Source organism: Salvelinus fontinalis, chromosome 4, assembly GCF_029448725.1.
Source record: "Salvelinus fontinalis isolate EN_2023a chromosome 4, ASM2944872v1, whole genome shotgun sequence".
NCBI lineage: Eukaryota > Metazoa > Chordata > Actinopteri > Salmoniformes > Salmonidae > Salvelinus > Salvelinus fontinalis.
The window spans coordinates 46,142,249-46,169,106 of NC_074668.1; the positions used below are offsets into that span (position 1 = coordinate 46,142,249).

At 42.7% G+C, this 26,858-nt stretch overlaps 1 protein-coding gene across 3 annotated transcripts; it reads left to right on the forward strand.

The window, feature by feature from the left end:
- Nucleotides 1-733: 733 nt before the first annotated feature.
- On the forward strand, nucleotides 734-26,331 carry scarf2 (scavenger receptor class F, member 2). Of its 3 annotated transcripts, none has more exons than XM_055920341.1 (11): nucleotides 734-1,576; nucleotides 4,317-4,375; nucleotides 6,135-6,236; nucleotides 6,399-6,918; nucleotides 8,094-8,312; nucleotides 8,768-8,896; nucleotides 10,974-11,077; nucleotides 12,723-12,837; nucleotides 13,337-13,461; nucleotides 18,801-18,959; nucleotides 22,652-26,331. In XM_055920341.1, the coding sequence occupies exons 1-11, from the start codon at nucleotides 1,467-1,469 to the stop codon at nucleotides 23,932-23,934; spliced, it is 2,925 nt and encodes a 974-aa protein (XP_055776316.1). In that variant the 5' UTR covers nucleotides 734-1,466; the 3' UTR covers nucleotides 23,935-26,331. The 3 variants fall into 3 exon arrangements, with proteins under 3 accessions (XP_055776316.1, XP_055776314.1, XP_055776317.1); XM_055920339.1 differs by having other exon boundaries at nucleotides 735-1,576; nucleotides 18,798-18,959; XM_055920342.1 differs by having other exon boundaries at nucleotides 735-1,576; nucleotides 13,364-13,461; nucleotides 18,798-18,959.
- Nucleotides 26,332-26,858: the final 527 nt, after the last annotated feature.

Below are 26,858 nucleotides of genomic sequence, written 5' to 3' on the forward strand. Positions count from 1 at the left end.
TTCAATATCAGGAAAAAATAGTACTACTATTGTATTGAAAAACTATGGCCATATACTAATAACCCATAGTCCTCTCTGTGGTTATTTTGCCAGTTCATTTAATGAAACAGACGGGGGAGCCATTGCCGTGCAAAAGTACAGCCTAAGTCGTCTTTCTGTCTTTCTGTCAAATTCCCATACAATGAAGTTGGCATAAAATTGGGGCAATTGATTGGGACTAACGTTCATATTACAAAAAATGTCAATAAATACATTTGATACTTGATATAATTACTCTTATTCTTATAAAATTGTTATTTTTATTACTCTCTAATTTCTCTTTTTTTATATATTAAATAATTAAGTGTCTTGCTCTGCCAATCAAGGTGTCCCAATTTGCCAGTGTCGACAGCAAAAACATTGGTCTTAGGACAATCATCCATTCTGTGTTTAATATTTTTTATTTTTTATAGGGTAATAGATTTCTTAACCTATTTAGAATTGCATCATTTTGGGGGTGTTTCAGAAAGTGTCCCACTTTACCAATACTCACCCTATTATTAGTAGTAGTAGTAGTAGCAGTAGTAGTAGTAGGCCTATGTATTATATTTAATATTTTGACGAAAGGTTGGCAATGAAGAACGAGACCTAGGCCTATATCATATTGTCCCCATGTGGCACACCCACTTTTGCGTGTTGCTTATCGCCTCTTTTCTCTGAAAAGAAATCCACTGTGGCGCACGAAAAGTATGCTCACTTAACTCTGTGTAACTAACTGCAGGCAAGAGTAGAGTAACAAATCAGAAAGTGCCTGCCCCCCCGCCACTCATGACAGCGCAATAGAAAGAGAAGACAATAACACTTATTCATCTTTGATAAAAAAAAATTAAAAAAAGGGAACCTTTGCCTCGACCAGTCGAAAGATTTTGTTTTTACCTATTCCATAGCACTGGGCATAAAACATACTATTTGTGGTCAAGTTATGGTTGGTGGCAATAAGCGGGTGCTTTTATTATCGGAGGAGGATGCCCGTTGGATTCCGCTACTTTCCGGATGCCTCTTTCCTTCTTCCTTATTCTTCTGAAAATGTATGGGATAATGAATGGTTTAATATTACAAATCAGCAATGAAGGAAAGTAATCGTTCGAGGAGATCGAATTGCGTGTTCAAGTTTGGGTTTTATAACTTCTTTGGAACTGTGCTCTGTGTGGTTTGGTGTCGCTACACATTCTTTCAACTCTTGGGTACGTCGATGGCGTAGATGGCGCAGTGGTAAGCCTTTTCTCCTCAACTGGAACCTGGATCATATCTCGAATACTTGGATAAAGCTTCTGAAGTTCCCACAATAACAAAACATATTTTTTTTTTTACCTCCGTGGATTATAAACGCAACCCTGGAGAGCCGAAGAATAGGAGCAATTGTCTTTTTCTGGAGAGGAGGAATGCGGAGAGAAAGAGGCGTCTAGAAGGATGCTGTGTCTTGTAAAATGGAATTGAAGATCATTATTGAAGTTGTTGTGGTGGTTTGTTCAATTTTTTCTTTGAGTTTTAGCCAAGAACTCAATCCCAAAGGCAGAAATGTATGCAAATTACCAGGGTAAGTATAGCTGCACTGCGGACGCCGAATAATGGACTTCTGTCGATAAAAAAAAAAGGAGTTGCCTGCCTCTATCGCTCTCCATGCGATGCAACTACTAGGCTACTTCTTGATTATTCAGGTCAAATTCTGAACTATTGTGCTTTGAGTATTGACTACTCACATTGCAAAAGTTTGTTTTAGACTCGGGATTACTGGTTTCTCTTGCCCTCCACAACCTAAAATAGTTCATTTTCGATATTGTGTAGGCTAGTTGGTCATATTTCTTTTCATATGCACTCTCCTTACACAAGGAGGAGTCCATCTGAGGAGCAGCCATCCAGATGCTACCTACATCTGGAATCGTGGGTAATGTTCTATAATTTCACATAGGGGGCGCTTCCAGGCCTTATATATTTAGTGTCACTGGCCTGAAGTCGTGGCATCGGCTATATGGCTGAAAATAACCACACAAAATTGTATGGCTGCAGCTACCAGAAACAACGGTAAGTTGTAGACTGAACTTATAGACAGGGGGTGCATCAAGTTAGCTTAAGCCTACATTTCTTATTCACCAGTAAGCACCTTTACTATGCAGACTGAAAACCACATGTCAAAGGAGGGTCGGTGTAGGACCAGAGTGTGTGGAATCTGTTGACATTTTGGCATTCCATAATAGAGGTCAAAGCCCTTCTGTGGTCTGGCATTATACACATTTAAAGGACATGACAAGTAGACCCCTGGGCCCTGCCTGTGCCTATCCTTACCTTTCGTGTTAGAATGTGATCAAATGTGACTCAATAGACAATGGTGAGCATTTACAGTGTCTCATGGGCAAAACATGCTCCTTTGTTGTCAAAGTTGTTGCCCAAATGTCTATAGTTGGTTTGAAGGCCATTACTTTAACATTTAGCATCCCCGAGGAGTGTTAGTGCTAGTAGTCAACCTTTTATCTTCAATGAAATCACACACGTTCACTGTTGGCCCCACTCTCAATTTAAAGTCTCTACCACAATCCTATTCTTAGTGTTTTTACTTTACTGGCTTGCATGATTTATTTTTTTGCAGTGCAACACCCCTATAATTTTCTTTCAATTGTGCATTTTGTTTAATCTCTTTACTGGGTTCACTGCTCACAGGAAGAATTGAGGGAAGTAGTTGTTCATTTATCATTGCTGCTTAGCACTTCCTATCTGTGTCCTCGTGTTACTAAATCAGCTCGCTGACTGTAGTGGGGCAAATTGACAACATTAACAGCGTTGGTTCACACATCATTGTTTGTCAGTATTCAATGCATCATAAAGTACCATGGGAAAGTGAGAAGGAGAAAAAAAAAAACACACAAATTGAGAAAAGTTGCTATCTGATTTTGTCAGTGTTGAGAAACAAGTAATATGTTGTTGAATGAAGTGTTCACTACTAGAACACTGATCGAAGTGCCAAATGTAACAATACTGTGGCCGATAAAGTTGAGGCTAATTTGAGTAACGAAAGACAAATGTGTCCTGCTTTATCTCAGAATGGCGCATTTGTTACGCAATGCACATCATGTGTTCTTTTCCAGAGCTGTGATGGAATGAGCTGGATGTCAAAGGTCAGATGGGGTCATCTAAAATCGCAGACACCACTGACCACATTGGAAATGCTTCACTGAAAAGAGATTTGATTAATACCTTACAAACAGCTTCTTGTGAGGTATAAATAAACCAACACAGTTTTTTATCTATGTATTAGCTCATTCTTGCGTCTTTAGACCCAATCCAGAATAGTAGGCCTAAATAAGACCAGTATCCCTTAGACTCTCCCTCTGTGTGACAGACCCAGGTCTGAGACAAAACAGAGGGACTGAGATAGTGTTTTTCACAAATGCCAGGTTTTAGAGGGGAAAAACAGCGCATGTGTGTGTCTGTGTGCACGTGTGCGTGCGTGCGCACAAGCCCTGACTGAAGGCAGAATTCCGCCCCCAACACTTTAGAGGAAGTAAAAGTGTGGCGGGGGCCTCTGGGAGGTCAGTGGTGTGGGAGGAAGAAGAGAAGCATCTGTCCTTTCCTGACAGAGCAGTGCGGAGAGGAGAAGAGAGCAGAGTGGAGGGGATCTAGCTTTGCTTCAAACTAGACCGCCAAAGACTGCCTCTCTAAACTCACTCCCCACTCCTTCCTGGCTAGACGTGGGGTCATCTTTAAACAGTATTTGTGTTCTTTCTGATACCAAAGCTGTGCTTGATTGAGACTGACTGACACACTGGAACAAATGGGATAGTCCCAAAAGTGCAAAACATCACCCTTCAGGTATGCCTGGTAGGTTCATTCACACATTCAAGTATTTGAAAGAAAACATTGTTTTTGAACTGTGGTTGTAGCTAGCTAGCTAGCTATTGCTAGAGTTGCTCTTCTATAGTCTCCATGGGTTAGCACTTCAGAGGCTACTATTCTTCTGACTGTTGACTGCTGACAGGCCGGGCAGGAGAGGTCGAGTTGAAGGGGCTTTGGAGAGAAGGATGTTTATGTGAGAAGTGTGTTATTCATATTTACCCATTTCTTTGCACATGGAAAGCATATGGAGAAAGTCAGAACAAATGCTGCGCAGACGTTTAGAGTTTTCAGCGTTTGCCACATGAAGGACAAGTGTGAGGACTGAGGAGATGAAAGGATAGTAGTGGTTGTGCAGGGTGGTGGCATGTTGTTATATTCCAGTGTCTGTTTAAGTTTCCTTGCTTATTTTCTTCCTCTCTGACACGCTCGTATTTCTTCTCCTCTGTCAGGTCACCAGGCTTTGTGTGCTGCAGCGGGTGGGGGCAGATAGGAGAGGAATGTTTGACACGTATGTATACAGCATATCAACATCATAGCACAGTATTTTCATATGTACAGTTGAAGTCGGAAGTTTACATACACTTAGGTTGGAGTCATTAAAACTCGTTCTTCAACCACTCCACAAATTTCTTGTTAACAAACTATAGTTTTGGCAAGTCGGTTAGGACATCTACTGTGTGCATGACACAAGTCATTTTTCCAAAAACTGTTTACAGACAGATTATTTCACTTATAATTCACTGTATCACAAATCTAGTGGGTCAGAAGTTTACATACACTAAGTTGACTGAGCCCTTAAACAGCTTGGAAAATTCCTGAAAATAATGTCATGGCTTTAGAAGCTTCTGATAGGCCAATTGACATAATTTGAGTCAATTGGAGGTGTACCTGTGGATGTATTTCAAGGCCTACCTTCAAACTCAGTGCCTCTTTGCTTGACATCATGGGAAAATCAAAAGAAATCAGCCAAGACCTCAGAAAAAAAATTGTAGACCTCCACAAGTCTGGTTCATCCTTGGGAACAATTTCCAAACTGCTGAAGGTACCACGTTCATCTGTACAAACAATCATACGCAATTATAAACACCATGGGAGCACGCAGCCGTCATACCACTCAGGATGGAGACGCATTCTGTCTCCTAGAGATGAACGTACTTGGGTGCAAAAAGTGCAAATCAATCTTGTGAAGATGCTTGAGGAAAGTTACAAAAGTATATATATCCACAGTAAAACAAGTTCTATATCGACATAACCTGAAAGGCCGCTCAGGAAGGAAGAAGCCACTGCTCCAAAACCACCATAAAAAAGCCAGACTACGGTTTGCAACTGCACATGGGGACAAAGATCGTACTTTTTGGAGAAATGTCCTCTGGTCTGATGAAACAAAAATAGAACTATTTAGCCATAATGACCATCGTTATGTTTGGAGGAAAAGGGGGATGCTTGCAAGCCGAAGAACACCATCCCAACCGTGAAGCACAGGAGTGGCAGCGTCATGTTGTGGGGGTGCTTTGTTGCAGGAGGGACTGGTGCGCTTCACAAAATAGATGGCATCATGAGGGAGGAAAATGATGTGGATACATTGAAGCAACATCTCAAGACATCAGTCAGGAAGTTAAAGCTTGGTCGAAAAAGTGTCTTCCAAATGGACAATGACCCCAAGCATACTTTAAGGACAACAACGTCAATGTATTAGAGTGGCCATCACAAAGCCCTGACCTCAATCCTATTGAAAATGTATGGGCAGAACTGAAAAAGCGTGTGCAAGCAAGGAGGCCGACAAACTTGACTCAGTTACACGACCTCTGTCATGAGGAATGTGCCAAAATTAACCCAACTTATTGTGGAAGCTTGTGGAAGGCTACAACCGAAACGTTTGACACAAGTTAAACAATTTGAAGGCAATGTTACCGAATACTAATTGAGTGTATGTGAACTCATAACCCACTGGGAATGTGATGAAATAAATAAAAGCTGAAAAAATCATTCTCTACTATTATTCTGACATTTCACATTCTTAAAATAAAGTGGTGGTCCTAACTGACCTAAGACAGGGAATTTTTGCAGGATTAAATGTCAGGAATTGTGAAAAACTGAGTTGAAATGTATTTGGCTAAGGTGTATGTACATTTCTGATGTTTATATCACTTAGGGCCTGTTTCCTGGACAGAGATTAAGTTTAGTCCTGGACTAGTTTAGTCCTGGTGAAACCAGCCCTCAATGTTTAATATGTGGACATGTAGTGATTCAGTACATCCTCCCCCTAGCTCTCTGTGAAGGCAACTTCACCTGTAAGGAAAATGAGGTATGCGTTAGGCCCAATGAATGCCGCTGTCGCCATGGATACTTCGGAGCCAGTTGTGATACAAGTAAGCACCTTGTTTTTCGGACACATCTCACACATCCTGTCCTAAAACATCAGAAAGGACATATTCACCTAGATTTAAGGCATCAAATAAATGTTTGTGTAATGCTTATTTATGATGTTCTCACCATAATATCCTGATATTACTTCATCCCTCCTTTTTCAGAGTGCCCCACCCAGTTCTGGGGCCCAGACTGCAAGGGCAAGTGCCAATGCTTTCCCAACGGCCAGTGTGATGACGTGACGGGCAAGTGCACGTGCAACCCTAACCGCTGGGGGCCCAACTGCGAGAAGCCCTGCCTCTGCCAGAAGGGCAAGTGTGACCAGGACACAGGCACATGCACTTGCCAATATGGCTTCTGGGGCCCTCAGTGTGCAAACAACTGCTACTGCAGTCTCAACTCTGTGTGTGACCAGAACACAGGAAGGTGTAACTGTAGTCCAGGCTGGTCAGGGAGGAATTGTGCCATCCAGTGTAATTGTAATAACTCTCCATGCGAGCAGTTCACGGGTCGTTGCCAGTGCCGGGAGAGACTATGGGGCCCCCGGTGCGACAGGTATTGTCAGTGTATCCATGGGAAGTGCAACCAGGCGGATGGCTCATGTACCTGCACACCGGGGTACCGGGGGAAGTTCTGCAGGGAACCGTGTCCCGCAGGGTTCTACGGACAGAACTGCAGGAACAGGTGAGGAACCACTGGAGAACATTACTCTGTGTCATTATAACCACAGATAAGAAATTTTTCATGATAGTGTAGCAGATGGGAAACTGAAAAGCTGTGGATTCTTATAAACAGGGCTTTCTCCTAATTTTTCCCCAGGGATCTTAATGTTACTGTTTTTTTCCTGATACGCATTATATTGTGGTTTTGGAGTTTCGATTGGAAATATGATTTGACATACGCTCCAGCTGATAACCCATAACATATATTAAAATAATTGTCCATTGTTTACAAATTTCTATCAAATATGACCTATAAATAATTACAACATGAGTGAAATGTTAATTAACTATTTTAAAAATCTGGTTTTCTGTGTTGGAATGGTGTGGTCGTACCCCAACAACAGAATGGTGTGGGCGTATACCGGTCATAAAAATTATTCATGCGAGTATAGGATTTTAACCTTTATTTATCTAGGGAAGTCAGTTAAGAACAAATTCTTGTTTACAATGACAGCCTACACCGGCAATGCTGGGCCAATTGTGCACCACCCTATGGGACTCCCAATAACAGCCAGTTGTGATACAGCCTGGGTTTTAACCAGAGTGTCTGTAGTGACACCTCTAATACCGAGATGCAGTGCCTTAGACCGCTGAGCCCTTCGGGAGCCCAGGAAGAGTCAACAGCATTATTTGGGTATGAATTAACAGAATATACATTTTTAAAAGGGAGATTTTCACTGGACAGTTACTTTAAACATGATCGGTAAAAGTGTATTGGAGCGATACTGTGGAATTGGTATACACAGTATCTCATAATAACCATCCAATATGCTGAAGCCATTCAGGTTAAGTGATTTACCTTGCTCAAAGTCTACAGAACTAATGTTATACATGAGCTGCTACATAGCCGCTTTCCCACACTTCTTTGACCTCTATGTCATAGATGTTATAAGAAAGGCGGTATGGAGGTGTAAAATTTCTACAGGCTCCTGGAAATGTATATACAGGGCCCGCTAAACTGTGTAGATACCAACACAAAGATTCGCTATAAAAATGTTAACAAAGAGTCTTGCTGTCAATAGGCCAGGCCAAAAGTAGTGCACCATAGGAAATATTATGTTAATATGGTGTCGTTTTGTAGGCCAATGTCTCAACCACCATCCTGATGCCCTCTCTCCCTTCATGTCCTGACTCCAGGTGTGGCCACTGTAAAGGCCAGCAGCCCTGTAAAATAACAGAGGGGAGGTGTGTGACCTGTGAGAGGGGCTGGAACGGGACCAAGTGTGATCAGATGTGCCTGCCAGGCTTCTTCGGAGAGAACTGCCTGGATGTGTGTCCCCCGTGTAAAGATGGCCACTTCTGCAACCGCATCGACGGAAAGTGCTCCCACTGCAACCCCGGCTGGATCGGGGACAGGTGAGAGAATGGAATGGAAACACAAACACACATACACACACATAAACACTTTTTTTTTGCTTCTACCTGGTAGTTTGTTGCGCTCACCTGGTGTCCCAGGTATGAATCAGTCCCAGATTTGAAGGTGAGGATGAAAACTAGGAGGGTTTTGGCCCCTCCAGGACCGACATTGAACAGCCCTGCTCTAGTACAACACTTGAAAACATAACTTCAAACACAGACTTACAGTTATGCCAATACACACTTGGTACACAATGTCAATTGTTGTCTACTTTTCAGCATGTCAAAATGTAATTTACATAGACACTGCATTATAATTACTATTTCAAATACCTGAACTTGTACTGGCACAGGCTTTCGTGTTGTGCTAATGGTGCTGAGACATGACTCACAGCTGATGTGACAATGATCATAATAAACAACATTCCTTCCTGTTTTGTATCCCTGGTCGGCAGGTGTGAGGTGCGCTGTCCCAACGGGACTTATGGGGACAACTGTGAGAATGACTGCAGCCACTGTTTTAACGGCGTTTGTCACATTGCTACCGGAGAGTGCCTGTGTGAGCCGGGATTTTATGGGACCTAGTGAGTCGGACCTTTCACCAAAACATCTTAATGTTTACGCTTCCCTTCATGGCTACATTTCCCAGAGAGCAGTGGCGGTCAGTGCCATTTAAGATGATGGAGGACAATTGTTTTTAATGAACATGGCCTTATTTCTATTGCAGCATATTGGATGACTATCATTCATACTCCATTCACTCAGCTCATTGTAACATTGACAGGTTTAGGCTACTACATGATATTAACATTTTCCCTATACCCATCATGAGGTTGCTACAACCTAGCCTATGAATGAAAGTTTACAATGTAGGTGCAAAGGTCGAGAGAAATTTGAGTAAATAAGGTGACGTACATTGACACATTCAATACCGCCTAGCACAGTCTTGCCTGCATCTAGCTGATCAAGGGTGTAATCATTAGCCAAACACTTGCAAACAATAATTTATATTGGACAAATTCCGGTATGTTTATTCCCGTTTAATTCTGTTGGTTTCATTTAAGAAAACTTTTTCAACAGAATTGGTGAAATGAATACACCCCTGATCACACGCAAACACAGTTCACTTTCATAGCAGCCACATAAAACAGGATGATCGATTTGAGCTTTGAATTATTCCTTCTCGCATTTACACCCTCTCCTCCACTCCACCTTTTCCCTTCGCTTGTGGATTTCAGTGCACAACACATTAGCAGTCTGTGACTAGGCAAAAAAACTTTCCAAGCCAAACCTTCATATCATAACCGCTAACCGCTACACACAGTCTACATCTCTGTCACCATTATTAGCTACCGCCAAGTCAACGATGTAGGCTGATGACAACGATGTAGGCTGTGTGTAGCTGTTAGCGGTTATGATATGAAGGTTTGGCTTGGAAAGCTAATGTGTTGTGCACTGAAGTCCACAAACTTCAGTGCACAAATAATGCATTAGTAAACCCGCTAGAATCATGCAGTACAGTGTACAGTTAGCAAGCAGTTTACCAGTTACACCGGCGGGACCCGGTGGCAATAAATTAATAAAACCAAAAGTTTACCTTGACTTGGAAGAGTTCCAGTGTTGCATAGCCATAACCAGATAGGTAACATAGATTCCCTCTCTTTTTGAGCCTGGTGTTTGAGTAGGCTAAACTAGCAAGCTGTATTTTACTAGCTAAGTAAGTGAGAGTGAAATAAATACTAAATATAGCTAGCTCCTTCACTCCCTCTCTCTTTCTCTCTTGCTTCTCATTCATTTATGAATAAATTAATTTGTAAAAAACGTTTTTTTTACTGTCTTTGAGAGTAACTACTAGTCAACTAATCACCACATTTTATGCACTGCAGTGCTAGCTAGCTGTAGCTTATGCTTTCAGTATTAGATTCATTCTCTGATCCTATGAATGGGTGGACAGCATGTCAATTCATGCTGCAAGAGCTCTGATAGATTGGAGGACATCCTCCGGAAGTTGTCAGAATTACTGTGTAAGTCTATGGAAGGGGGTGAGAACCACAAGCCTACCATGTTTTGTATTGAAGTCAATGTACCCAGAGGAGGATGGAAACTTGCTGTCCTCCGGCGACACCATTGTGCCACCCTACAGGATGTTGCTAAGGCTACTGTAGACCTTCATTGCAAAACAATGTGCTTTAATAAATTATTTGGTGACGTGAATATATTTCTTATAGTTTTATCTAAAAATAATAACTTTTTAAATGTTCTTATTTTTATCAAATTCACCTAGGGGGATGGTCCTCCCCTTCCTCCTCTCATGCTTCACTGCCAGAGAGAGTGTCCAACATGACATGTTTTCTCTCTACTGTTTTTTCCACTCATCCGTGCTTCACGCTAGAGTTTCCTGTCTACTTGACTAGATCAGGAAACACTTTAGACCCCTAGACCTCTAGCATATCTCTACAACCCTGCTCAGTTCACATGTTAAGGAAAAACTCCTGGCTGTACTCATTGCTTATTCAGTCAGTACAGGGAAGTAGTCAGTATCATATTGTCATTATCATTTTTCTTTTACTGTCTTTGAATCCCTGTGCCACTGTCTATTTAATTGTATGTGTCTCGCATAGACACAGTAACTAAGTTGTTAGTGTCTCCTCTTTCTTCTAGCTGCAATATGACGTGTCAGATGGGTCAGTATGGAGTGAACTGTGCCCAGACCTGCTCCTGTCACGACAAGAACTGCAACCCAATGTCTGGGGCCTGCAACCTACGTAAGGAAACCAACCCACTCTCTTTCCTTAGTCACACACACACACACACACACACACACACACACACACACACACACACACACACACACACACACACACACACACACACATACACACACAGAGAGAGAGACAGAGACACACATATACACTCTGCAACCTACGTAAAGGAACCACTCTCTTTATTACCTCATTCACTTCTACAGATCTGGGTGAATGTTAGGTCACTGTTTTTGAATCCAGCCTCGCTGCAAGACCTAAAATGTAGATGTAAAAAGGCATTCTTAGCAGAGTACTTGCGGCGTCAAACCCTGGTGCTTCTAGTGATAAATACGTTTTTAGATATTTTTTAAAGAAAGGCACAACATAAAGAAAACACACCCCTGCATGAAACCATAGGGAACATATCAAATGTGTGCACTGCACATGAAGGTCCCAATAGCCAGTTGATAGCGGTGACGGAGACAAGTTCGTCCTAAATGGCACCCTATTCCCTATATAATGTACTACTTTTGACCAGAGCCCTATGGGGGAGACAATGAGCACTAGCACACATGTCGATTCAGGTCAATGTAGTAGTTGAGCCTAACGGTGTTTCCAGACTGCCTGGTGTCCTTTTTTTACTTCTGTGTTTGTTGGCCCTGTTCCTGTCCCGCTGGAGAGAGAGAAAAGAGGAAGAGGAAGAGAGAGCTGGAGGAAGAAAAGAGAAGGGATGGAGGGAGGGAGGGAGGAGAGCAGCTTGAGGAAACAGGGTTACCGAATGGACATGTTGGGAAGCAGTGATGATGTCACCAGGTCAGGCCTTTGGGCTCTGCCAGGCTAGTCCCTTCCTTTTTCCAGCTGTGAACACAGAGGCCCTTACACGCCACACCCAGGCCACACTTCCATTCATCCACAGCCTCTATGACAGAAGAGGGGCGTAGAGGGCCAGGGGCCAGCAGTATTTATCTATCTGCTAACTTATAGGTCATCTCACTGATGGCGTCATCTGGCTGCACAGTGCATGTATACTGTGCAAATTAAGGGTGCGTCTTAAATGGCATCCTATTCCGTATGCAGTGCACTGCTTTTGATTAGGGCCCATAAGGCTCTGGTTAACAGTATAGTGTTCTATGTAGGGAATAGTGTGCCATTTTGGTCACACCCTGAGAGATGCTTATGCAACAGATGGACTGCTGTTCTGTTTAAGTGTATCCAGCTTAGAAAGGGAGGGGTGCTAATAAATCATCAATGAATTATGGCGGTATAGGGAGTGTAGTAGAGGAGTGAGAGAAAAGTGAAAAGATGGGGTTTGACAGATATTTCAGAAGTAGAATCCACAACAGGAGATAGATAATACGGGTGGCGATTTAATAGATGGAAGTCAATTTGTCTGTTCCACATTGTCGATAATTTGGATATCTCTATCTCTTCAATGCCCTCTTTAACGATAGGCCTACAGTATTTCCACAGTGTGGAGGGTCAACACAGTGCAGGACAGATTGAATTTCAGCTCCAGAGTTCTGATTCTGGGAGTTCGGGGAGTTCTGACAGAGAGTAACGTTAGTTGGCACCAGATATATTATACAAATGGCTCTGGTTGGCACTGGCAGTCTGCACCAGTGTGGCACACCCAAAAATCCCTGCTTGTGTCTGTCTGCTGTTTCAGAGCCCAACCAGCGGATGGGCGTGATCGCGGCAGGAACCCTGGTCTCTTTTCTGCTCATTGTCCTCCTCTCGCTGCTTTGCTGCTGCTGCCTCTGCCGAAATAAAGATGACCACAAGTGAGTGACAGACACGGGCCTGGTGTAGGGTGAGGGATGGGTTGGAAGGGAAGAGTGGGCCATTTGCCTTCCTTGCTAGTAGCTCATGCAGATGGCTCTATCCTTTGAAATCATTTTTTATCTTATATCGTTGCTTTCTTTTGACATTGACAATATATAGTATTAAAGTACATATGGTACAGTTAGAGCCTGGAGGAAAGACTGATCAGGAAAGACTCTGGGTCCTTGTTATAAGTTACAATAAGGGCCTAAAGTCTTTCCTGGTTAGTTCACATGGTAAGGAAGAACGGTAGGCCCTGCATAGCATATTGTCTGTAGCCAAATCAAAAATGGGTCAGTATGATATTGTGTGTGGTCTCTTTCTTCATGTGGTCCATGAAATGTTGCTTGTACTGCAAGCGTGTCAATACAGATGAACATTACCCACATTTGAATCAGTCTGTGGTGTTTCGTAATTTAGTATGTTTTCCATGGCGTCACCCCTCCCTCTTTCCCTCAGTCCTGACCAAGACAACTCTACCAACAGCAAAAAAGCCAAGCGGATCCTGTGTGGAAGATTCAGCCGAATCAGCACCAAACTCCCCCAGATCCCACTGAGACGACAGAAGCTGCCCAAAGTAGTCGGTAAGCCCCAATCCCTCCTCCCCATAGTCTACCGCCTCAACCCTGCCAAGACAGAGCCTGCATCCCAAATGGCATCCTATTCCCTAAATAATGCACTACTTTTGACCAGAGCCCTATGGGCCCTAGTTAAAAGTAGTTCACTATGTAGGGAATAGAAGGTGTCCTTCGGGATGCAGCTACAGCCACTTTCTTCAATAGGATACGCTCTTGTTTGTTTGTGTAAATGCTCCATGTGTCTCTGGATGATCCCATAGTTTCTGTGTCATAATCATTGCAAGCCTCTTTAACTCCTCGGCAAGAGGGAGAGAGCGTTTTCATTCTACCTTTGCTCTGTGATACTTCTCTCTGTGACTCTCTGTGGAGTGGTTTTCAGACAATGAATAGGGTTGAAAAGTGTACTGCGGCTGCCAAATGGGTATGGGGTTTCATCTGAGAGGAATGCACTGGTTGCAGGGCTTATTATTCTTGGCACCCTTAAATACCATGTGTTCATATTATTACAACCCTAAACAGGCCCTTTTCTTTTTTCTCTCTTTTCTTTACTCATTTCCCTCCTGCCCTCCTTCCTAAGAAAGTGAGTTGAGTTCCTACTCTGCTGGGCTGAAGGCAGTGCTATTAAGAGAGAATGGGTCAGTGTAGTGGTGTGGTGCTCGGGAGGTCTGAGTGGTGTTGAGTGATACTTTATCAAAGGCTGCTCTGTTTGTGTCAATGTGGATGGGAGAGGAGGAAGAGTAGCTCCTGTCTGTCTGTGTGGAGGGAGAGAAGGAAGTGGAGGAAGGTCTCGTGGTCTGGGATACGATTGTCTGTCGGGACCCAACTCAAGTCAGCTTAAAGGACATTAAACATAACCTACATACTGAAGAACTCTCCTTTGTCTACCCAGATGCCTTCTGGAATCTCTAGAAATTTCAAACACGGCCACATTCTGTGCCGTTCTGCTTTGGCTCTGCTATGTAGGAGTTAAATTGAATCATGGTTATCTAGACTGGTTCTGAATGCATGGATGGAATAGCTCTGACAGTGCTCTGACTAGATTTTGGAATTAAGAAATGCCCTATTTGTGGGATATATTGTAGTTACCTTTACCAATTAAGATCAGTGATGGGGAAGGAGTTAAAAAGCGGTGACCTTGTTTCTCTCCTCTTTCACAACGATTAGCATGTTCTTCTCCACTTCTTTAGCTGATTATTTCAGCTCGCAGCTGTCTTCATTGTGCCTGCGTAGAAACACACACTGGAACAGTATTGTCTTTGTCATCCAGTGTCATGGGACATTAAGATCATTTTGCACAAACACCCTCAAAGTTTACTGTAACTTATAAACAATCCGCCAGAGGCAACAGAAATGGCATTTTGTTAAAAGTCTATGCGTATGACCTTTCAAACAAACAAGCCCTTTCATTATTTTGTGCACAAAGCATATCGTGCCATGTCTGGGTTGCGATCAAGGAAATCAAGGAGAACAAACTACCACTTTGGGAATTTGTAGAGAGTAGAATAGAGTTTTTGGTTCAAACCAAAACCAATTCTCTCTAAGTTTTCCTCCCTCACATTCAACAATACATGACAACACACAGCTATAAAATGACAACTGACTGAATTTAAGAATATACTTTGGAGTCCTTCTCCCAGTGTTATAGACTCTCTTGTTCATAAGGAGAGATAAACTGGTCAGCTTCTCTCTCTCTCTCGCTCTCTCCCTCCATCTTAAGAGCAAGGACGCTCTGCTTTGCTTTCCTCATTGCCTGCCCACAGAAGCGTGGCCTGCCTGCCAGCGTTTTGAAACTCTCCCCTCCCTGGGGCGCCGTCAGTCCCTTCAACATTCCACAGGAGGCCCACTGGACTCGAAACAGGAAGTGGCCAAATTTACCCCAGCCCGTGTCAGACCTATGATTTACCCACACTGTGGTCAACACACTACAACAGATGTGGCAAGACAAAAGGAAAGATGAAAAAGGGGAGGAATAGGAGGGAGGAAGAAAACCTTTATGCTGTCTTTAACAAACACTCACCCATTCCAATACAAACGTAAAGAGAAACAGAGGGCGGAGGAATAGGAGGAAGAGGAAGATGAAGAGGGGGAGGAGGGAGGAAGAAAATATTTAAGGTGTCTTTACCCAAACTCTCACCCAATCCAAGACAAATGTAAAGAGAAACAGAGGGAGGAGGAATAGGAACAGGAGGAAGAGGAGGAGGAGGGAGGAAGAAAACATTTGCTCTGTCTTTTGCATAGCTCATATAGCTCCTCCGTTCCTTCATACATAAACGTTCTCCCATCCCCCCTCCTCTTCTAAAACCTCCACACTGCTTATAGTTTGTCATTCCATTCTAAGCATATTTATCCAACGCCCTATACTATAGTTAGCTATCTCACGCTCGGCTGGCTGCCTTCCCCCATTTCCATTCCGTAGTCCTCTGTGTGTGTGCGTGTGTGTCACAAATGGTACCCTATTCACTAGACTGTATAGTGCACTACTTTTGGGCTCTGGCACCCTATCCTACTATAATATAGGGGATAGGGTGCCATTTGGGATACAGTTGCATGTCCGAATGCTTCCCTGTGAAAAGTGATGTGGAGCGGGACCACCTGCTCCAGTGTAGCTGGCCTCACAGGCAGCTATGATAGGCCTGTACAGCTGGGGTTCATCAGAAATGCACAGTTGTCCAATGGACTCTGTAGGCTGAGCTTTGGGCTTTCGCTGCTGCCCTGTCTCTCCCTGAAGAATCCATCCGGCTCCAGACTTTTAGTCTGGTGTGAACATTCAAGCACAGCAGTTGTTCACTGTATCATGAAAGAGAATGTATGGAATAAAGAGCCAGTTGGTTAGTTGGTCAGTTGAGGTTACTTACAGTAGGCCCTATGCTATACCTATTGGACACTGCATCAGTCCTGAGTAATATAGTCTAGCACAGACATTGGTTAAGTCAACTGGGACATTTTGCTAGTGTACCTCCATGGCATTGGAGTCGTCTGTTCATTGTACTCTAGCATAGCAGGGCTGTTACAATAGTCATGAAGTGCATACCGTCCAAACAGAAAGTCTGCCATTTATTTATGTATCTACTTTATTGAATTTGAACAAAATCATTTTCAGCTGGAAGAAAAGCTGCTATGAAAGAATTTTCATGGCCTTTCTTTTCTGTGTCCGTGGATAAATATTTGGATGGGCACTGTTTATATTATATTGTTTGTTTCTAACGGCTGCCATTGCTACAATCCAACTAATCTACATCAAGTCAATTTCCTCCATTTAATCCCATCACCATGGCGGTATTATGTAGAATTTGAACAATATCTGAACAATGTTGGGATGTCACCAGATATAATGCCTGGAACAATTTCAGAAGTATGGAGAAATAGACAAATAGTCACTTTCTGCTTGACTCTGCAGTATGCAGGATATCCTCATAGTACCCACCATTTTCAGTGGAAATTCCCACCAAAATAGATAGTCCCCTTGCATCAATCTAATTAACAAAATTAAAAGATTCCCATCAAAATCCATCTGTTCAACCTCTGAGGTTAACCGCTATCCACCTATGTCACTGTTTGTCAAACCTGGAGACATCCCGAAGATCAGTCTTCTCACGAAAACGTACAGTATCTAGTGTCTAAACGGTTTAGCTTACAAACTAAAATGGAAAAGATGAGACTCTCACAAACAAGATGGTGGGGTCCATTTTGCTCTATGACATCCACATAGGACTTGTCTGAAGTTGGTACCGCCGATGTGCCAAATTCTGTCTGTAGCATCCAAACCGTACAGACTAATATCACCACTCTCTGGAAAGATGAGATTCCCACAAACACGATGATGTTCTCCCTTTTGTTCTATGACCCCCACAAGTGTCACAGGACTCACAGGACTGAAGGTAACCCCATACCGGTTAAAACAATTTGTTTTGTTTTAATCGGGGGGATATATATGTGTAAAAAAATATATAAAAATCCTGAGCTTTCATATATCTCCTAAATATAGGACAGACACTTCAAAATCCATTTCCTAATGTTACATTTTTGGACTGTCTGTATTGCCAAGAAAATCTGATACCTACAGGGGTCCTAAAATTGTCAAATCTAAAAGCTAAATGATCCATGGTATGACCATCTTAAAACAATTCCATATGTTAGCTTAGTACAACCCCCCCCCCCCCCCCCACAAAAAAACCAACGCTTAGTTAACAAGTGCTGTGAGAATAGTAAAGTAATGTTGCTCTTGCATTTACACATCTCCTGGTACTCATTTAGCTGTAGCTGTACCACACCTGGTTGTGTTGGTGTTAGCAGAGGTCAGTTGTTTTACAGTTTGGGAGATGACATCCATGCCACAACGTTCATACTATAAACTCATAACACAATAAGGACCACAATGGAAATACGTTGTAAAACTTTTTTGATTTATCCTCAATGATTTTAAATGCAGTAAATCTACTTGTGTGGCTGAATTGTGTTTAAAATGGTCAAATAAATAATGTCAAATACATAGAGAGTTGGAGGGGAACTTCCAGCCAAGAGAGGGTTTAGTTTTAGCTTAGCGTTAGTGGAGAACAAACGGATGGGCTCATGTGTCATCCAGTAGAGGGGGGAGGGTGTAAATTGACGTATCTGATGTGGTTAGTGTCCAGTTAACGCCCAGTCACACACACACGCACAAACACACACACGCACACGCACAAACACACACACACACACACACACACACACACACACACACACACACACACACACACACACACACACACACACACACACACACACACACACACACACAGTCAGTCCTCAGCCAGTTGGGGAAAGGAGAAGAGGAACCGCAGACATCCCACAAGAACACAGCTGTCACCCAGACTGAAGGGTCAGCAGAATACATCAACATCTAAAGAGGAGGGAGGGAGGGAGGGAGGGAGGGAGGGAGAGAGAGAGGGAGGGAGGGAGGGAGAGAGGGAGGGAGGGAGGGAGAGAGGGAGGGAGGGAGGGAGGGAGGGAGGGAGGGAGGGAGGGAGGGAGGGAGGGAGAGAGAGAGAGAGAGAGTACCTACATTCAGGAAATGGAGCATTTTCTGTCTATTGGTATGATAACTAAAGTAAAACTCGAACTTATTTCTCAGTAAAATAGCCATTTGTTCAAGGAATGTAGAATCATGCAGATTGTCACAAAAAAATGACATGAAACACTATTGAAACATTCTAGATAACTCAAGCCAGACTGTACCGTGCCTGACAACATCAACACACTCCACAACATCTCTCTCGATCTGTTGTTCTTGTAAGGTAGTCCTGTCAATCTCCTTCTCTCTGACCCCTGCTTCTCTGTGTTTGTTTTCTCTCCCTGTCCCCCAGTAGCCCACCATGACCCAGAAAACACATTCAACTGCAGCTTCATCGAGCCCCCCTCTGCAGTTGAGCAGCCCTGCCCCTCCTCCTGGTCCTCCCAGGAGTCCTTTGATTCCTTCGAGGAGGAACCCAGCGATGATGGCCCCGTATACTGTGTACCCCATGAAGGTGAGTCATTACACACACACACACACAGACAGACAGACAGACAGACAGACAGACAGACAGACAGACAGACAGACAGACAGACAGACAGACAGACAGACAGACAGACAGACAGACAGACAGACAGACAGACAGACAGACAGACAGACAGACAGACAGACAGACAGACACACACACAGTCGGACACAAACGACAACGGACCTGTCTAAACAATGTGTGCCCTATGAAGGTGAGTCATCAGGAAAGAACAATAAACACTGTGATTAGCCACAGCTACTCCACAAATAAACACATCCACGCACGTATGGATGCATGCACATACACACGTACACACACAGATGTTTGAACACACACACACACACACACACACACTTGGAGTGGGATTTGTTTTCGCACAAAGTGTAAAGGAAGAGTACGTACTAGGATGACTGAGCACTGAGTCACGCACTTCTGCAAAGCTAATTAGAGAGATATGATAGTTAGTTATCCTTACCATGTGCCATCGAGCCCTGTCCCTTGTGTTGATGTGAAGCAATGAACAGGAAATAGAATGGTAAAGTCATCCAATTCATGAATCTCTCAATGTAGTTTGGTGGAGAGCATCATGGCTATCAGTTTATATATTATTTAGTTTAGAGTTGATTGTTTTTGGAGGCCTCAAAATGTCTTGATATTATTCAAGAAGATAAATATGATGTACACTCATTCTAAATAATGTGAACATGCCTCACATAAGCATCCTTTTTCCCCGATGATGCACTAATACTCTATATGAAGAGTTTAATTAAAAACTGCTGTACAGTGCCTTAAGAAAGTATTCAGACCCCTTGACTTTTTCCACATTTTGTGCCTTGTTCAGCCTTGTTCTAAAATGGATTAAATAAATAAAAACCAACAGAAACCTACAGACATTACACCATAATGGCAAAGCAAAAACAGTTTTTTTGATTTTTTTGCAAATATTTTCAGACCCTTTGCTATGAGACTTGAAATTGAGCTCATCCTTGAGATATTTCTACAACTTGATTGGAGTCCACCTGTGGTACATGCAATTGACTGTACATGATTTGGAAAGGCACACACCTGTCTATATGAGGTCCCAAGAACACAGTGGCCTCCATCATTCTTAAATGGAAGAAGGTTGGAACCGCCAAGACTCTTCCTACAGCTAGCCGCCCGGACAAACTGAGCATTCGGGGGAGAAGGGCCTTGGTCAGGGAGGTGACCAAGAACCCAATGGTCTCTCTTACAGACATCTAGAGTTCCTCTGTGGAGATGGGGCAACCTTCCAGAAGGACAACCATCTCTGCAGCACTCCACCAATCAGGTTTTTATGGTAGAGTGGCCAGACGGTTGCCACTCCTCAGTAAAAGACTCTCAGACCATGAGAAACAAAATTCTCTGGTCTGATGAAACCAAGATTGAACTCTTTGGCCTGAATGCCAAGCATCACGTCTGGAGGAAACCTGGCACCATCCCATCCCACTTCACCATATGGTGAAGCATGGTGGTGTCAGCATCATGCTGGGGGGATGTTTTCAGCAGCAGGGACTGGGAGACTAATCAGGATCGAGGCAAAGATGAACAGAGCAAAGTACAGAGAGATCCTTGATGAAAACCTTCTCCAGAGCACTCAGGACCTCAGACTGGGGCGAAAGTTTACCTACCTTCTAACAACCTGTTTTGCTTTGCCATTATGCGTTATTGTGTGTAGATTGATGAGGGGATTTTTTTTAAATACATTTTAGAATAACACTGGAACCTAACAAAATTTTGAAAAAGTCAAGGGGTTTGAATACTTTCCGAAGGCACTGCATATCTATTTTCAGAGATGTTGGTAAATTAGCTTTTAATGTTTAAAGAAATTATGAAAGAGTGTTTTTTCACTATCTAATAATGGCAATAACAGATGTGTATTTGTTTAAAATATATTACTTGATGGATTAATTTCAGAGAGACAAATTATCATGTTTTTTGCAAAATGCTCTGTTTCCGCCTCACTTTCAGAGAAATAAGTAGTACTACTAGGTTTTACACAGTCAAATGTATTCAGTAGAGTCATATGAGATCTGTATGTAAAACATTTACTTTTGACATTTTAGTCATTTCGTAGATGCTCTTGTCTAGAGCAACTTACAGTAAGTGCATTCATCTAAAGATAGCTATGTGAGACAACCATGTATCTCAGTCAAATATACAGGATATGAACATTCCATTCCTGCTAAACAATGGATATATATAGCGTCTTGAACAGTGGTGTAGTGGTGCCTGGAGAAGTGTGTTTCCTATCATTTTGCCTACGTTTTTCCAAATGCCGCCCTGTGCGAAACATTATATTAGAAACAGTGACATACACTCTGAATGACCTTAAATTATAAATCCCATAATGATCTTTCACAGTCAGGCCAACACAAGCTGTACTGTTCAGTAGGCTAATACTATTGAAACACATAGACTGAGTCAGAAATTCACAGGTTTCAGATTTCCCCCCATTTTTTCAGGTTTTCGTTCTCAAAGTCGCACTTTTTTTTCTTCTTCAGGAAAAACAACAAAAAAGTCCATAACAATGCACATCAGGTAACCACATTTGAGGTCTGGTAAAAATCTAATAAATTGTGATTTTTGATGGTAGCTACCCTTTAATTCAAGTATGCAGGTACCTAGCACTATTGTTTGATTAGCTGTGTTTCTGTAGCACATGATATGGAGTTTGCAAAAGAAATGACCACTGGATTGATGCAAATAGTCATCATGATATCATTCTGCCAGGAAGGCATGGGCTACTTTGTAGCTAGTTAACATTTAATAGAGAAGGTTTTTAGGAAAGCCTTTCCATCTACCAGAAGACAGACCTATCATTAGCATCACTATATTTTTCCTGTTCCTTAATTGTTTGAAACCTGCATGTCTTACTTCATATTATGAGGCATGTCTTACCTTGATTCAAAGTAGCCTAAAGCCAAAATCCCACCATAGAAATGTGGAGTCAATTTTTTTTTATAAAGACTTACTCATATGCATTCTCCTGTTTTATTGGTTTTCTTTCAACTTTCTTTCAGCCAAAGGCATTATCCTAATCATATTAGCAACCCATGATAGTTGTTGCATCTTTAAATTCCACCTATTTTTAACGGATATTTCCATCTCTGTATTTCAATCTCTGGCCATGAAACCGCTTGCATGTGCAGTGCGGACTTCAGAACGGTGTTTTCCCGCAAATTGCATTTGGGAACATTCACGCATTGGTCTACTGCCATCTGTACATTGCTGCGCCTAAAATGTGAACAAATAATAGTTTATCAACATTTGAAGCAAAACATTCCATTCTGTTCCATAAGCCCTATTAATTGATACGGCTTATACCTCCGCTACAATACTTTGATACCTATCAGTGGGAATTAAGAAGTGAGTATAGGCAATGCCCACTGAAAAACAAGTGGGTATACGGCGTATACCTGTGTATACCCTCCATTACACCACTCGTCTTGAATACAAAATCTGAGAACAGTAATATTTTACACACACATGAAGGTACTCATAAGCGATAATTTCTGATAAAATAAAATGAAAAGTAATAAATGTGTGGATATAGTGTTTTGGAAATAAACTTCATATTCTGACCACCTACGTATGAACACCATTACCATCCAAAATAAACCTGACTCTCATTAATTATATATCTTACTGTCCCATAGAGTCACTGAATGAGAGTAAGGAGAAGCCAGCAGCTGAGAAGCCATCCGCAGCAGCTGTGCCCAGTGAGGACGATGCAGGGGAGTACACCTCTCTGAAAGACACCAGCGCTACCAGCATCACCACCAACAAGCCTCATGCTGGGGATGGGAGCGAAGCAACCCTGCTCAAGTCCTCTGACAGCGAGGGCTCCACCAGCGGCTCTGAGTCGGCCATCGGGGCCCTCTATGCTCGCATTGCACGCCTCTCCAAGAACTCCAAGGACGAAGAGGATGGGGGTGGCAGCACAGTTACAATAGAGGTCAAAGGTAATGGCAAGCCACCATCCCCGGGATGGAAGACCACCACTAAACCACGCCCGCCAGACCCCTCCACCAAACCGAAGGTGTCGTGGATCCATGGGAACACCGGGGGTACCACACCCCAGGTGGAGCAGCTGAACCAGTGTGGTAAGGGGCTGACAGTGCCCAAGGAGAGGACGACCAGGAGCTCCAGCGACAGCTCAGCCAAGAGCGAAGAGAGGCAGAGGCTGAAGGAGACGTCCAAGGAGAAGAGGAACCAGGAGGGGAAGGGGACGGAGGTCAATGGTTCCCCCAGCAAACACAAGGCTCACCGGCTGGGAAGGTCCAGGGAGGATATTAACCACATGGAGCACATAAATGGAGTGGTGCAGAACGCTCTCAAGAAGATCGGTAACTTCCACAACTCCAACTCTGACAAGAAGGCGGCCGAGAAGGCAGCCACTGTGGAGAACCCCAAGGAGCCGCCCAAGAGCCCCAAAGTGATCCACCCACACATGAACTCCGAGGCTGCCACACTCCTGGCGGCCCAGCTCAAGGAGAAGACGCAGAGCATCAACCGGAATGAGGGCACCGGCCTGGTAAAGACCAACGGCCTGCCCACCCCAGCCTTCCGGGACCGAGGAGACCGGGAGAAGCCCACTCCTCCGCAGAAGGCCAAGCGGACCACTCCGACCACCCCAGGCCACCAGGGCTCCAACAAGCCTCTGCTGCCCACCACCACCAGCCTCCAGAAGATGGTGGGTGTGGGGGTCCCCACAACGGACCCAGCCACCCCCGAGGTCGCCCCCAAGAGCCCGGAGAAGCAGGACTTGAACGGCTCCAGGGTGGGAGAGGGTGGTGGTGGAGCAGTGGACGTCACGCCAAAGAAGACCCCCATCAAAAAGCCTCCCAGAAAGAGAGGCAAGGAAGGGACATTGGATACTGCTCTGGAAACTAAGACACCAACAAAGACAGCAATTATGCCACCGCAGATAATCAAATAGACAATTTTTTACTCCAAGACCTATTGACCAGGGTTTTTTATTGTTACTCACACACATGACAATGGGGAATTAATTACTTTTCTTCCAAAGGAGACATGCAAAAGGACTTGGTGGTTTTTCATCAAAGGAATTTATTATGTGTGTGTGTGTTGTTCGTCCAGGACCAGTGGAAAGTAAGTAGAACTTTGTTTAAACTGTGGTTCTTCTCATTGGTGTCGGAGTGTGTTTGTACTATATTGAACTCATATACCTGCAATGTATCAGTTTTCCACTTCAAAGCCGGACATAACTGTGGCAGTGGGAGAGTTCTGACAGCGGCAAACAATCATCTTCTATTTTCTTCCATCTATACTATATCTCTCCAATGCCCACCACTATATTTATATAGGAATTTCCGACAATAATTGTAAATTAAAATGTTTTTCCTCAACATTGTATGTGATACAACAATAGAAATGTAATCTATGCAAAGTGAGGTCTCAAGTTGAAACAAGGTACTGAGAATACAAATATAGTATTTGTCTGTTTGATTTAAATTAGCCAGTTTCCATAAGGAACACTCCATAAAGTAGATTGTTGAGTTATTTGTATCTTTTTTTGTTGTTGCTATGTTGTCCGCAATCTAATGTTTTAGCTGAAGTACAGTACGTTTGTTCCACAGTTTTGTCAGTCACAGTTTATTGACAATGAAATTAGTTATCAATGCAAACTTTTAAGGAACCACTTGTTGTCATTCCCCTCCTAACAGAGCAATAGCCCTGTATTCTGAAGGCACGCACTATATTACCCGGATATGCTATGAAAGCAGCTAAAAAAGGCTAAGACGCTGTTATGTTCTTTCGTCAGGCCTATTGAACAGCTAGTGTAAATGTCTTAGTCTTAGATTATTTCCCACTCAATAGTTTTCAGCCTGATTCTTACGCACTAATAAATGTGGGTAGGCAATGTTCCTTATACCAAATGCTTCTGTGCATTGTTTCTGCAGCCATTGTTTTCTAAGAAGCACATAGAGACAGATGTATTGCCACTAGGTCTTTGGCCACTAGAAACAGTCTGTGAGAGGCATTGGCTTATCTGGTATTTCTCATCATAATGTTGTTTATAAAGGTTGAAGTCATGTTTGAATTCGACATCCACGGGGGAACGCATCAGATTAAATATTATACTTACATTTTGATACTTCAGTCATTCTTTACCAGTATATTAATTATCCACCTACCTGACAGACAATCTAGTCATGTTACATTATAAGGTTTAGTTTTTCTTAACTTGAATTCCAGTGTGGCTAATTAGCTGAATAATGCTAGCTAATTAAAGCTAATTGGTTAAAGAGGCCTTATTGAATCAAGGGTAACACTTACCCCGACAGGGATGTATTGTTTAATCAACATTTCATATTGCATTAAGTTTTACTGGTTTTATACATATGATGATTACTACATTACAAGAGGAGGCTCGTAGAAAAGAGTATGGAATATAAATACAACACTTCATTAAAAAACAATTAACCAATCTGCATAATATAAAGTAGTACAAAAGTGGCAGTGGTTCAGACTGTGGATTCAGACTTACTGTACATTCCACAGTTTTCAGAGCTATTTGATAGTGCTTATGATTGTTTTGGTGCCTTTGATGTTTTAATTTTGTTATGGTACAGCCAGCCTACTCTTTACCAGCGTTCTTTTTCTACACGTGAAGGTGTTTTTGTATCAGTATAATTGTATATGTTTGTAAGCTGCGCTTATATGAATTATTTTGCTACTTATTTTTGTTTGTGTCAATGAACTGGCTTTCATGTTACATTTGATTGTTTGTGTCAGGGTCTCTGCAGCCACAGTATGAGTATGTACTTTGTAAAGTTGCCTTTGGCTTGTCATTTCCCTTTCTTCTGTTGATGTTATTGTTTGTTTAACACTTAACTGCATGAAGCAGAGTGGAACTTTGGCATTAATAGCTACACAGGAATCTATAGCCTACTCTCTTTATCTTATCGACTTTCCCAATTGCTATCATTTTGTCCATAGGAAATATCAAATATCAAAACTTCAAAGGATTATACAGGATGTGCATTATTGTGTTACCACTGTTATTAAGTACATGTAACTAAAACCATATGAGTTGTGTGATTATAAAGTGCCAATTTAAGCAAGCAGATAACACATATTTTTATATCTGACTGACTGGCCTCTGCCTGCTTTCACGGGCTACAGTACATATTTGTAAGCAGGGCCTCAAAACGCTGCAGAAACATTATCAGCGATATGGTATATTTGTAACTCATCATTCTGTTTTGTTTGTTAGTCTGATCTGATTTTCAGTTGTTTATTGTCATTGAATTTTTTTATTTTATTTTATTTACTTCTTTGAAATAAAAGCGATTACATGTAGCTATATGGACATTCTCACCTCTCACATTCATCTGTGAACCTATCCCTCGGTCAACCTTTTGCGTGCTAAAATATTATCATTACCATCACACAAACATCACACAGTGGCCCGAGAGTATTGATTTCAGAACCAGACATAAAGCTCCCTTCCCCCATTTGTAGCCTAAAACCATCCATCCTCTTAGCAATAATTGATATTTTACAGTTTCCGGTGACTCCTGGCTGCCTCTCTCCTGGAGACAAAGAGGACACAGAGACTTTTTCACGGTCACACTTGATCATCAAAGAGGCAGAAGAGCCAGAGGAACCACTGCTGGCTTCCTCCTGAGGGAGACAAGAGCTCCTTTCATGGGGGAAAACAGTGGGAACTCTGTGCTAAGGACCCCAAAGTTAATGCATCATGCGCTGCGTATTTGTACTCTTTTGGGGGATAGAAGGGTATATAGCCAGGAGCAAGGCAGAAGGCTGTGAATGAGTGTATGGATGGATCATGTGGTTGGGTAATTGAATCCAGAAGACCGGGTCATTGACTTGGGC